The sequence below is a fragment of the Artemia sp. Qi Xiang Cuo genome, chromosome 8 (genome assembly GCF_049724085.1).
Source record: "Artemia sp. Qi Xiang Cuo chromosome 8, ASM4972408v1, whole genome shotgun sequence".
Lineage (NCBI taxonomy): Eukaryota > Metazoa > Arthropoda > Branchiopoda > Anostraca > Artemiidae > Artemia > Artemia sp. Qi Xiang Cuo.
Genome location: NC_142801.1, coordinates 19018003 through 19030901, shown reverse-complemented (window position 1 = coordinate 19030901; position 12899 = coordinate 19018003). Strand labels below are relative to the sequence as shown.

The 12899-nt window shown below is 35.0% G+C and overlaps 1 protein-coding gene across 6 annotated transcripts in view; it reads left to right on the top strand.

The window, feature by feature from the left end:
* LOC148949215 (transmembrane protein 47) overlaps window positions 1-12899 on the top strand; it is a 103842-nt gene that overhangs the window by 63811 nt on the left and 27132 nt on the right. For all 6 annotated transcript variants that reach the window (XM_089093267.1, XM_089093268.1, XM_089093265.1 and 3 more), the window contains one exon: window positions 3983-4132. In XM_089093267.1, coding sequence (XP_088949393.1) covers window positions 3983-4132 — 150 coding nt within the window. The remainder of the gene's footprint in view (window positions 1-3982; window positions 4133-12899) is intronic.

The window sequence follows — 12899 nt, the reverse complement described above, 5'->3', positions numbered from 1 at the left end:
ATGTTTTTCAAAATATATTTTATAGTTACAGTCACACCATCAGACTCAACATATCAGAAATGCCTACTTTAGAGGTTTCAAGCTCCCATCTGATAAAGTTTGGAACTGTATTTCTATTTTCTTTTTTTTTACTGAAGGAGTTCACGGACGCGTGCTTTTTTGTTTTTTTTTCCTCCAGGGGTGATTGTATCAAACAGATGATGCTATAATATCGGGAGAGGGCTTATTCGAACGAAAATTAGAAGCCCTAGTGCCATTTTTAAGTGACCAAAAAGAATGGAGGGCATCTAGCCCCCCTCCCACGCTCCCTTTTCGCCAAAGTCCCTCGATACAAATTTTGAGATATCCATTTTATTAATCATAGTTGAAAGATCCAATAAGTTATGCCCTTGCTTGGGGATATCATGAGCCCCCAAAGCCCCTAGGGAAAGGGCTGTAAGTTATGAAATCTGCCCATATCTTACATATAGTATTTGTTATTGGGAAGTATACAGATATTTTTGGGGGAGGGACTTTTTCACTGGAGAATTTGACACGGGGAATATTTTCCATGGGGGGGGGGGGTTCCAGAGATGAACTTTCCAGGGCAAATTTTACACTGGGGAAATTTGCCGTATTTGCTATACGAAATTCTTTTATTCGTCTTACTTTCTCTTTGCCGACTCGATTTTTGATGTGAGATGTTCCGGGGGCATTGTCCGGGGAAACTTTTCAGTGGAGTTGGAATTGTCTGGATCATTCTTCCGCGGGGGGGGGGTTTCCACATGAGAAATTTTCCATGGGGGAATTTTCTGCGGACCAAATTTCCACCGAGGGGGGGGGGATTTTCAAGAAAATTTTCTGCGAATTTCCGGCATGATTTAAAAAACGATCAGATATTAAAGTATTTTTCTAGTGAAAGTATGCCAAGGAATTTTTGTTTGGTGGAATCGTCCGCAAAAAAATTTCCAGGGTGGGGGTTTCTCAGCGAGGATGAAATTGTTCAGTGGGGATTTTCCGGGGAGGGGTATTTTATGTGGAATTCCTTTCCATGGAGGAATTTTCCGTGGGAGAAGGAATTTTCCATGGAAGGTGGCAAGATTCTCTGGTATTATTTGAAAAAGATCAAAATTGGATAAAAAACAAGTTTTTTTCAACTAAAAGTAGGACTTTTTCCTCTTCGTGGTAAATTTTGACTTTTTGTCCCAATTATTTAAGAGCGACTCCTGAAACACAAGGGCCGTTTAGTTAGAATAAGGATCTTTCTAAAAGCACTAAGAACTTTAGCGTAGAGAGGTAGGCATTGAGTAGGGGGTAATCCCCCTTATAAACGAAATAATTTATATGTGTTTTGAGTTTTAATGTTTGTCCTTACTTGCAGTTGAAAAAACTTGTTTCGATATTTAATTTTATAAAGAGCGTAAAAAGATACATTAAATATTCTCTCTCTATGCGACTAATACCAAATTCTCTTACTGTTATATCTTCACGGTGTATTCTTGTAGATGAATTAAATAAAAAAAAACAAGTTTTTTAAACTGAAAGTAAGGAGCGACATTAAAACTTAAAACGAACAGAAGTTATTTCGTATATGAAAGGGGCTGTCCCCTCCTCAACGCCTCGCTCTTTACGCTAAAGTTTGACTTTCTCAAAGCTCTATTTTTTAGAACAATAAGAAACTTTTGCGTAAAGATCAAAGCATTGAGGAGGGGACAGTCCCTTTCATATACGGAATATTTCTGTTCGTTTTAAGTTTTAATGTCGCTCCTTACTTTCAGTTAAAAAAACTTGTTTTTTTTATTTAATTTCTGATCGTTTTTTAGTTAATGCAGCTTTTATTTTGGCTCGCCGTCATTGAATAAGTAAACAAAATTTGCAAAAAATTTTACTTTTCTTATGCTAAATGGCTGTCTCTAAATTTGGTTCTGATGTAATTTACAAATTAACTTACGCAACGAACTTCTATATTCGTATATTTTTCTTCTGGTAAAAAATTCAAAGTTGCAGATTTTTGCAGATATGAGCTTGAAACCTATGTTATAGGGTTTTCTGATACGCTGAATCTGACGGTGTGATTTTCATTAATTTTTTTCACTTTAAGGGGATGTTTCCCCCCTCTTTAAAAAATCAGATAAGTTTTCTCAGGCTCGTAGCCTTTGATGAGTAATACTAAGCTTAATAAAAGTCATATATTTAGAATCAGCATTATAAGCCCATTCTTTTGATAAATTTATTGACATCAAAGTTCCGTTTTTAAAAGTTTCGCTTACTATTGAGCCGTATCGATTGTTTTTTTTTATTGTTTTTTATTACGTTTATGTTATTACGTATATGATGGGGTTCTCCCCTTAGTCAATGCCACGCTCTTTACGTTAAAATTAAAAAAAAAAATTAATTCACAAACCCCTGAAACACAATGGCCGTTTAATTAGAATAGATAGCTCTTTTTAAAGCAATAAAAAAAACTGTAGCGTAAAGAGCGAGGTATTGACTTGGGGGAGAACCCCCTCATATACGTAATAATTTCTGTTCGTTTTAAGTTCTAATGTTGCTTCTTACTTTCAGTTGAAAAAACTTGTTTTTTATTTAATTTCTGATCGTTTTTTAAATAATGCTTGGAAATCCGGCGCCCCCTTCATTGAAATGTCCCTTCCCCCCAAGAAACATCCTCCACGGCAAGATTCTCCCGAGTGACCCGCGCCGCCAGCCCCCCTCCCCCCCTCCTCACCAGAAAAAAATTCTTCCTGAAAATGTCTGTATACTTCCCAATAACCAATACAATATGTAAGCAATGGGCAAAGTTCATAGCTTGCAGCCCTTCCCCTGGGAACTGAGGGGGATTAAATCATCATAAAAGACATATTTATTAAATTTTCGACTATGCTAAACACAATGGCTATCTCAAAATTTTAATTGGGTGACTTTGAGAAAAAAATTAGCGTGGGAGGGGGCCTAGTTGCCATCCATTTTTTTTGGTCACTTAAAAAGGGCACTAGAACTTTTATTTTCCGTTCCAATGAGCCCTCTTACGATATTCTCGAACCACTGGGTAAATACTATTACCCCTGAAAAAAAAACAAAAAAAAAACAAATAAACACGCACCCGTGATTTTTGTTCTGGCAAAAAATGCAAAATTTAACATTTTAGTAGATAGGAGCTTAAAACCTCTACAGTAGGGTTATCTAATACGCTGAATATGATGGTGTGAATTTCATTAAGGTTCTATAACTTTTAGGGGGTCTTTCCCCCTTTTTTCGAAAACCAGCCAAATTTTCTCAGGCGCGTAGCTTTTTATGGGTAAGATTAAACTTGATGAAACGTATATATTTGAAATCAGAATTAAAATCTGATTCTTTTGATCTATCTATTGGTACCAAAATTCCGTTTTTTAGAGTTTCGGTTACCACTGAGCCGGGTCGCTCCTTACTTACAGTTCGTTACCACGAACTGTTTGATAATATTGTGAGTAATAAGAATGGATTTTTATGTAAGAAAAAACTTTAAGAGACGGTTGTGACTAGGCACATGAATTGGGAAGAAGGACAATAGCTCCCCCTAGGTTTTGAAGACCCTGTTTTGGCATTTTCATTGAAAAATACCCTTTTTTGTATTTTCATGTAATAAATAGACAAAAACCAAAATTGTTTCCCATTCTAGATTTGAAAGAATACATTCCTCCTCCTTCATTTTCGTAGATTGACTCACACGGTGGCCATAAAGAGAGGGGGGGGGGGAGAGTAAGGAATAGACATCCAAACGATTTCAAACATCCTTCGCCTTATCAGTTGATATTTAAATTTAATTTAATTTTGCCAACTATCGTCACTAAAAGATTCCTTGCCGACATTACCGAGTACCTTACCGAGATTCCTTGCCGAGTACCGACATTTTCTGCCTGTTAAACTAACTGGTAATAAAGAAGCAGCGGCGTTTTGTTGCAACTTTTGAAAATTGTGTTTGTTCATTAAGCATTGTTTAAACCTAGTTTTGTACTCTTTTTAGGGTATATTAGAGCCACAGCAGCCCTGTGTATAATTACATTATTCACTGATGCGTTCGCTACTCTCTTAACTGGCCTTGGATTAAAAAGCGAAGACCCAGAGAAGAAATACAAGTACTACAGGCTTGCTGTCTACATTATGCTTCTGTCTTGTGAGTTTTATCTTTGCTACATTTTACGTACTATAACTGCAAAAATAGGAACCCCCTTCCATCATGGTAGCAGTAGTAGCTGCATAGTAGTAAAGGACGAACACGACCCATGGTAAAAAAAAACAGCCTGAAACCCCCTAAATAGGGCGTCGGATCGAAACAAAAAGTACACCGTTGGAATCACCTTGGCCGAAACCTTAACAGGAAACTTACAGTTCCTTTCCTTGAAACACAAGGAAAATCCCTTGGCTTGAACAACAAGGAAAATCACTTTTTTGTATGGGAAGCACCTTTTTTTTCCTGCTCCGCAGTTAGCGGGGCACTAGAACATCATAGAGAACTGCTTAAGGGTTCATTTTAAAGAAAATATTTGCGCAATTCTCTTACTCACCCTCATAACTGCCTCGCCAACTACCCCTTAACAGATCTAAGCTTCTAACTATCACTTAAAAATTCATTTACCTTTTAACCGGTTCCCGGCCAATAAATGAAAACTCCTGAAACAGGAGATACTTTAAGGAAATGTTATTAGCGCGACCTAAAAATAGACTGTTCAAAATAGCGTCCCCGAAAATGTTTAAAACCTTTCTTGACAGTGGATAAATTAAAAGAAAATTATAAATCCAACAGGAAATGTTTAATTAAAAAAAAACTAAAACTTTTTTTTTTTAAATTAACTACGGTCTAGAAATCTTATTTTCAAGAATAGGGTTTATACTTCAGAGCCCAAATATCCAAATGGTAAAATTCAACAAATTTTTCTTATCATATCTATCATTTATAGTAACTTTAGAAAAATAACCGTCGGAGAAATAAGTTATTTTATAATAAAAAAACTTAATTTTGTAAACTTCTCTGCTGAAAAGAAATCCAAAAACTAAATACTGGCAAATTACATTATTTATGGTACTTTTATCTAAGGTTCTTTTTCAAAGAACAGTGGATACCATTTTACGATATGGCTGTCATCTATATAACAGACTCCATTCTGCAATTATCAGGATGACCAAAGGCCTTGTCTATATAATGATTTTTTTTTTTTCAAAAAAGTCACAATCAAACATTTGCTATTGATAATCTTGTTCTTTATCTAAATAAAATATGTGAGAATAATGCATAAGGAAGTCTCTGTTAAAGACCCTGTATTGAGATGTCCAAGTCTCTGTTAAGAACACTATGTTGGAATATTTAAGCTCAATACGAGATTGATAATTTGAGGCTAGATTGGAAATAATAAAAATTTCTAGGAGATAAAAAAAAAATAATTATACTGTAGTTCTCTGCAGGAAGTTACATAGTTCTGTAAGTTGCATAATTACATAATAATGAAATTAAAACGATTTTTTTGGAAAATAATGATCCAAACAACCCCCGGAGTATACTTTCTCCCCTTCCTCTGAAACAACGATCTGAGCGCAGTATTATCCTATGAAGTGCTGTGGACGGTCTAATAGAATGGGATAAGGATTTAAGGAAAGATTTGCTGGAAATCGGAATTTCAGGTGAGGGAGAAAGAGAAAAGAGTAAAGCTGTGCATGAATTTGGGTGGAGGAGCAACGTACGATGCTGTGTTGGTCTCAGTTGGTTTTGTGCTGCAACAAGCTGTTAGTATTAGTAGTAGTATGAAAAACAAAATATATAAATTTATTTATTTGGCAGAAATTTTAATAGAAACGTGATTGCAATCATTAAGGGAAAGTTTTGCTGGTTAGAAGACTGGAAACAGTTCCGGTTTTCGCAAGAAGAAGGCGGATTGACGTTGAAAAATATGATAATCGGAAACAATAACAGGGAAGAAAACGGAATCCGTCTGTGGAAGTATAAAATGGAGTTGATAGACATGAAATTAAGCGGTATGTTGGATTTGACTCTCGTTCAGACGGAATGTTTCCTGTATATCTGGGAACTAGCTCCGGCTGATTGACTTATCCGCTTTCTTTTATTCTGTAATGGTTGGCAATGATACCCAAACTTCATCCTTAACTAATCAGAGATATATCGTAATTCACAGTTCCAAAAATGAAATCCAAACAAAGAAAAAAAAGGTTAGTTTCCTAGAATTCCGTCGTAAAAACTGTGTTTTAATTATATTTTACGAATGACACATGAGCCTTCAATGTTTTTTTTTGTCAAAATTTGGAGGGCGTTTTATTTTATAATTTTTCTTTTCAAATTAGGAGGGTGTCGCATATTTTTATTATGTAGTTATCTAATAGACACAGTAGAACCAAATAAAAAAAATCGGTATGATATGATTTAAATAAAAACCGAAATTTTGTTTTGCAGGGATTTTTGTCATACAGAAACAATAAATACTCATAATATAGCTATAAAAATATTTATGCTACTTTACTGAGTTTTTTTCCTCTGTTAAGTTTTATTTCATTTTTCTACGGAAAACTTCGAATCTTCAATTTTTTTTCAAGTCAGGAGGGCATCATATCTATGCTGATGTTTATTCCGTCATTTAACTATGTAGTAAATAAAAGCGAACCAAAAAAATCCTTTTTGGTATGATTTTGAACTATTCATTGATACCCCTTGATGTTTTCAGAAACATTAGCATTGAATATGACCGCATTTTTAAGTTTAATTCGCCTAGTTCAGCTAATTTCTTTAAAACATTAGATAGATAGATAGATAGATTTATTTTCCATGTATCAGTAAAATAATTACATAACAATCTACAAATCCCCACAAAGGCTCCATGGCTTGTCGGAAGGGGATTATAAAAACATCAAATAAACCATAAACATTTAAACACTTAACATTAAAACAGTATAAACATACCACTAAAGTTTGAACATATAAGCATAAGTATAAGAACTTTAAGCTTGTAAAGCACTCGGTTCATAAAACGGAGAAAAAAAACAAACAACAAAAACAAGGAGAGTTCACTAAAAAAGCTTTATCAAACTACAATAAATCACAACATCTATATATATATATATAAAAAAACAATTAAATGAAAAAAACTATTGGCAACAGGCAAAAGTAAAGAAAATTAATCACATGAAAACAAATATTTTTTTACTAGTCTTTTGAAGGTGCCAAACGAGTGGCATTATCGAGCCGAATCGGGAAGGGTGTCCCATGTCAAATGACACGCAACAAGAGGATTAAAATCGGATCTTATTGTTGGTGTATGGGGAATTTGGATATTTAGAGAACTACGGAGTTGATAATTTGACCGATTAGATACAAAAGAAGACGTAAACCTAAGGGACCTAGGAATATCACCATGGAGCTGAAGAAAAGCGAAAGACGCACAGGAAAGAAAATAAAGTTTTTTAACATCAAGTAACGGTTTAGCTTTATCGTAAGTATTCGAAAGCGGTTTGAGAAAAGAAGGGAAAGTAGACATCCATATGACTGGACAATAGGAAACATAAGAATGAATTAAGCTATGAAATAGGATTCTTAGAATTAGTCCTGGAAAAATATGCTTGAGTTTTCTTAGAATACCGAGGTTTCTGCATTCCTTCGTTTTAATCAAATCAATATGGTGTTTAAAAGATAAATCAAACAGTTCGTAGTAACGAACTGTAAGTAAGGAGCGACCAGGCTCAATGGTAACCGAAACTCTAAAAAACGGAGTTTTGATACCAATAGATACATCAAAAGAATCAGATTTTAATGCTGATTTCAAATATACAAGTTTCAGTCTTACCCATCAAAAGTTACGTGCCTGACAAAATTTGGCTGATTTTAGAAAAAAGGGGGAAAGACCCCCTAAAATCTATAGAACCTTAATGAGAAACTTAATGAAAATCACATCATGATATTCAGCGTATAAGAGAACCCTACTGCAGATGTTTCAAGCACCTATCTACAAAAATGTGGAATTTTGCATTTTTTGCCAGAAGAAAGATCACGGATGCGTGTTTATTTGTTTTTGTGTTTTTTTTCCCAGGGGTGATCGTATCGACCCAGTGGTTCTATAATATCGTGGGAGGGCTCATTGGAACGGAAATTAAAAGTTCTAGTGCCCTTTTTAAGTGACCAAAAAATGGAGGGCAACTAGGCCCCCTCCCACGCTCATTTTTTTCCCAAAGTCACCCGATAAAATTTTTGAGATAGCCGTTTTGTTCAGCATGGTCGAAAATATGATAACTATGTCTTTTAGGATGACTTAATCCCCCGAAGTCCCCGGGGGGAGGGCTGAAAGTTATTAACTTTACCCAATGTTAACATATAGTATTGGTTATTGGGAAGTATACAAACGTTTTCAGGGAAGATTTTTTCTGGTAGGTGGGGGGGGGTCGGGGGTTATATAAGAGGAACTTCCCATGAAGGAAGTTTTCATGGGGGAAGGGACATTGCTATGAAGGGGGCACAGGATTTTCCCATCATTATTAAAGAAAAAGATCAGAAATTAAATAAAAAAAAGTTTTTTCAACTGAAAGTAAGGAGCAACATAAAAACTTAAAACGAAAAGGAAATATCACGTATATGCTTGGGTTCACCCCCTAGTCAATACCTCGCTCTTTAAGCCAAAGGTATTTTAGTACTTTCATAAGAGCTATTTATTCTAATTAACGGCCTTTGTGATTAAGGGGCCATTTTTAAAGAATTGGAACAAAATTCGAACTTTAGCTTAAAGAGCTAAAAGAGGTATTTATTTTAAATTAGCTTAAAGAGGTATTGACTAGGAGGCAAACCCCCTAATATACGTATTAAAAATCTATGAATATAAAAGTTCGTTACGTAAGTTAATTCGTAAGTTACGTATATTTATTACTAATAAAAACGTTCGTAAATAAAATTAAACAAGTTTCGAGAAAGCCATTTAACCAAATAAAAGTAAAATTAATATGCAAATTTTGTTTGAATTATTCATGTACGGTGAGCCGAAATCAAAACCTGCATTAATTCAAAAACTTTAAAAATTAAATACAAAAAACAAGTTTTTTTAACTGAAAGTAAGGAACGACGTTAAAACTTAAAACGAGCAGAAATTATTCCTTATATGAAAGGGGCTGTCCCCTTCTCAACGCCTCGTTTTTTTACGCTAAAGTTTGACTTTCTCACAACTCTATTTTTTTAAGCAATAAAAAACTTAAGCGTATAGAGCGAGGCGTTTGGGAGGGGACAGCCCCTTTCATATACGGAATAATTTCTGTTCGTTTTAAGTTTTAACGTCGTTCCTTACTTTCAGTTAAAAAAAAAACTTGTTTTTTTATATTTAATTTTCATATAGGAGGATACCTAGGAAACGGACATGGCCATCCTTTGGTCTACTAATAAAGCCTTTGGATATATGAATTTCAGATAATTGAGGACAAGCCTGGGATATACGAGAAAAAAACTAAAAAAATTAGTTTTAGAAACGTTTAAGGCAAGAGAGTTAGTAGTAAGGCCATAGGCACTTGAAAATATACCCGCAAACCTACGCCTGAGGCAGCGGGTATATTTTCAACGAATTGGGTTACCAGGGTCATTTGCCTATTACAATGACCTTCTAGTTTTTCTGGTAGGTAATTCTAATCTAGAGGTCAATACATCTTCCAAAGAGGAACGAGTACGCAATCCCGGTCCTAGTGTGATTGATTTTTTGGACAATTGCTTTTAGTCAAGAATAGTTTGTTAAGAGTGTGTCGTCGCTAAAGCTAACTCTCATTGGAAAAAAGGGGTATAAAGCTTTTTGTTTTTGATAAGAAATGAACAATGAATGTATCGTTTGACGTGGGCATTTTCTATGAGCCAATCAGAGGTTGTTCAATATACGATAACTTGATTTGTGGTTGGGATTTGAATAAAAGAAATGGTTATGTTATTTGCTTGCGTGTACAGTAATTCCCATGTTATTTGCTTGCAGTTATAGATATTCCCTTGTTATGTTTGTTCTTTTATATTAAGTACAAATTTATTTGCGTTCATTTTTATTTATTACGTTTTTTTGTTATCTCTTTTATAGTAATTCAGATGTTATTTGCTTGCTGGTATAGTAATTCTCATGTTATTTGCTTGCATGTATAGGAATCCCATTGTTATTTGATTGAATGTATAGGAATTCCAAGGTTATTTGTTTGCGTGTATAGGAAATCCCATGTTATTTGCTTCCGTGTATAGGAATTCCCATGTTATTTGCTTGCGTGTATAGTTATTCCCTTGTTATTTGCTTGCATTTATAGGACTTCCCAAGTTATTTGCTTGCTTGTATAGGAATTCCCTTGTTATTTGCTTGCTTGTATAGGAATTCCCATGTTATTTGCTTGCATGTATAGGAATTCCCATGTTATTTGCTTGCATGTATAGGAATTCCCATGTTATTTGATTGCGTGTATAGGAATTCAAATGTAATTTGCTTGCATGTATAGGAAATCCCATGTTATTTGCTTGCATGTATATGAATTTCCACTTTATTTTGCTTCCTTTAAACGTAATAACCTGTTAATGAGATTTCTGGAAACTTAATACCAATTAGATATGATTTAATTTTTATTAATTCACAGTTTATTTTATTGCTAGAATAGGAATTCCCATGTTATATGATTGCGTGTATAGGAATTCCGATGTTATTTGATTGCTTGTATAGTAATTCACTTGTTTTTTTCGTTCATTTATATTTATTCCCTTTTTATTTTCTTGCATTTTTAGTAATTCCCATGTTATTTGCTTGCGTGTATAGTAATTCAAATCTTATTTGCTTGCAGGTATAGGAATTCCCAAATTATTTGCTAGCATGTATAGGAATTCCAATGTTATTTGCTTGCTTGTATAGGAATTCCCATGTTATTTGCTTCCATGTATAGGAACTCCCAAGTTATTTGCTTTCGTGTATAGTAATTCCCTTGTTATTTGCTTGCTTGTATAGGAATTCCCATGTTATTTGCTTGCTTGTAGAGGAATTCCCATGTTATTTGCTTGCATGTATAGGAATTCCCATGTTATTTGTTTGCGTGTATAGGAATTCACATGTTATTTGCTTTCATGTATAGGAAGTCACATGTTCTTTGCTTGCATGTATAGAAATTGCCACGTTATTTTGCTTACGTGTATAGGAATTTCCATGTTATTTGCTTGCGTGTATAGGAATTCCCATGTTATTTGCTTGCATGTCTGTGTGAGCCTCTTTTGGCTGTTTGTGTCTTTTCGGGCATTGTGTCTCTCTGTTGGATGTGTGCGTCTCTTTGGGCTGTGTGTCTCTTTGAGCTGTTTGAGTCTTTTTGGTCTGTTTGTGTGTCTCTTTGAGCTGTTTGAGTCTTTTTGATCTGTTTGTGTCTCTTTGGGCTGTTTGAGTCTTTTTTGGGCTGTGTTTGTCTCTTTGGGCTTCTGTCTCTTTGGGTTGTTTGTGTTTCCTTGGGCTATGTGTATCTCTTTGGGCTGTTTGAGTCATTTTGGTCTGTGTGTCTTTCTTTTGGCTGTTTGTGTATATTAGGGGTCGTGTGTGCCTCTTTGGGCTTTGTGTGTCTCTTTGGGACGTTTGAATCTTTTGGTCTGTATGTGTTTGTATGGGTGTTGTTTTTTTTTTGGTCTGTGTGTGTTTCTTTGGGCTTTGTGTGTCTCTTTAGGCTGTGCGTCTTGTTTGACTGTTTGAGTGTTTTTTATCTGTTTGTGTATCTTTGAACTGTTTGAGTCCTTTCTGGTCTGTTTGTATCTTTTGGCATCTGTCTATTTGGGCTGTTTGTGTTTCTTTGGGCTATGTTTGTCTCTTTGGGCTGTTTGAGTCATTTTGGTCTGTGTGTGTGTGTGTCTCTATAGGCTGTATCTCTCTTTGGTCAGTTTGAATCTTTTTGGTCTGTGAGTGTTTCTTTTGGCTGTTTTTGTCTATTAGAGGCCATGTGTGTCTCTTTGGGCAATGTGTGTCTCTTTGGAGGGTTTGAATCTTTTTGGTATGTATGTCTCTGTATTGGTGTTTTTTTGTCTCTTTGAGCTGTGTGTGTCTCTCTTTGGTCTTTGTGTGTCTCTTCGGACTTTGTGTATGTTTCTTTAGCCTGTGTGTGTCTCTTTGGGCAGTATGTGTCTCTTTAGGCTGTATATCTCTTTGGGCAGTTTGAATCTTTATGGTCTGTGTGTGCCTCTTTTGGCTGTTTGTGTCGTTTTGGGCTTTGTGTCTCTCTGTTGGATGTGTGCTTATCTTTGGGCCGTGTACGTCTCTTTGAGCTGTATGTGTCTCTTTGGGCTGTGGGTGTCTCTTTGTGATGTATGTGTCTATTTATGCTGTGTGTGTCTCGTTGGACTGTGTGTCTTTTTGGGGTGTCTGAGTCTTTTTGGTCTATGTTTGTCTCTTTGGGCTGTTTGTGTCTCTTTGAGCTGTGTATGTTTCTTTGGGCCTTGTGTGTCTCTTTGAGCTATGTGTCAATACGTTTAAGCAATAAATATCTTTAAGCTTAACCCGTCTTTATTCTTTAGAATAGTTCTATTGTAAGCATGTAACAAACTCGTTCCTAAAGTCACCTCTTGGATACACAATGCAGAAACTTCATTTAAGAAACTATGAAAAAATTCTAAGTAAGTAACAAATTCTTTCTTGAGGTCACCTCTTGGATACACAATACAGAAATTTCATTAAAGAAATTATGAAAAAATTGTAAGTAAATAGCAAACTCTTTCTTGAATTCACCAGCTGGATAAACAAAAAGACATTTCGTTAAAGAAATTATGACAAAATTCTAAGTAAGTAACAAACTCTTTCTTGAAGTTACCTCATGGATACACAATGCAGAAATTTCATTTAAGAAATTATGAAAAAATTTTAAGCAAGTAACAAATTCTTTCATGAAGTCACCTCGTGAATATGAAAAAATTGTTAGTAAGTAGCAAA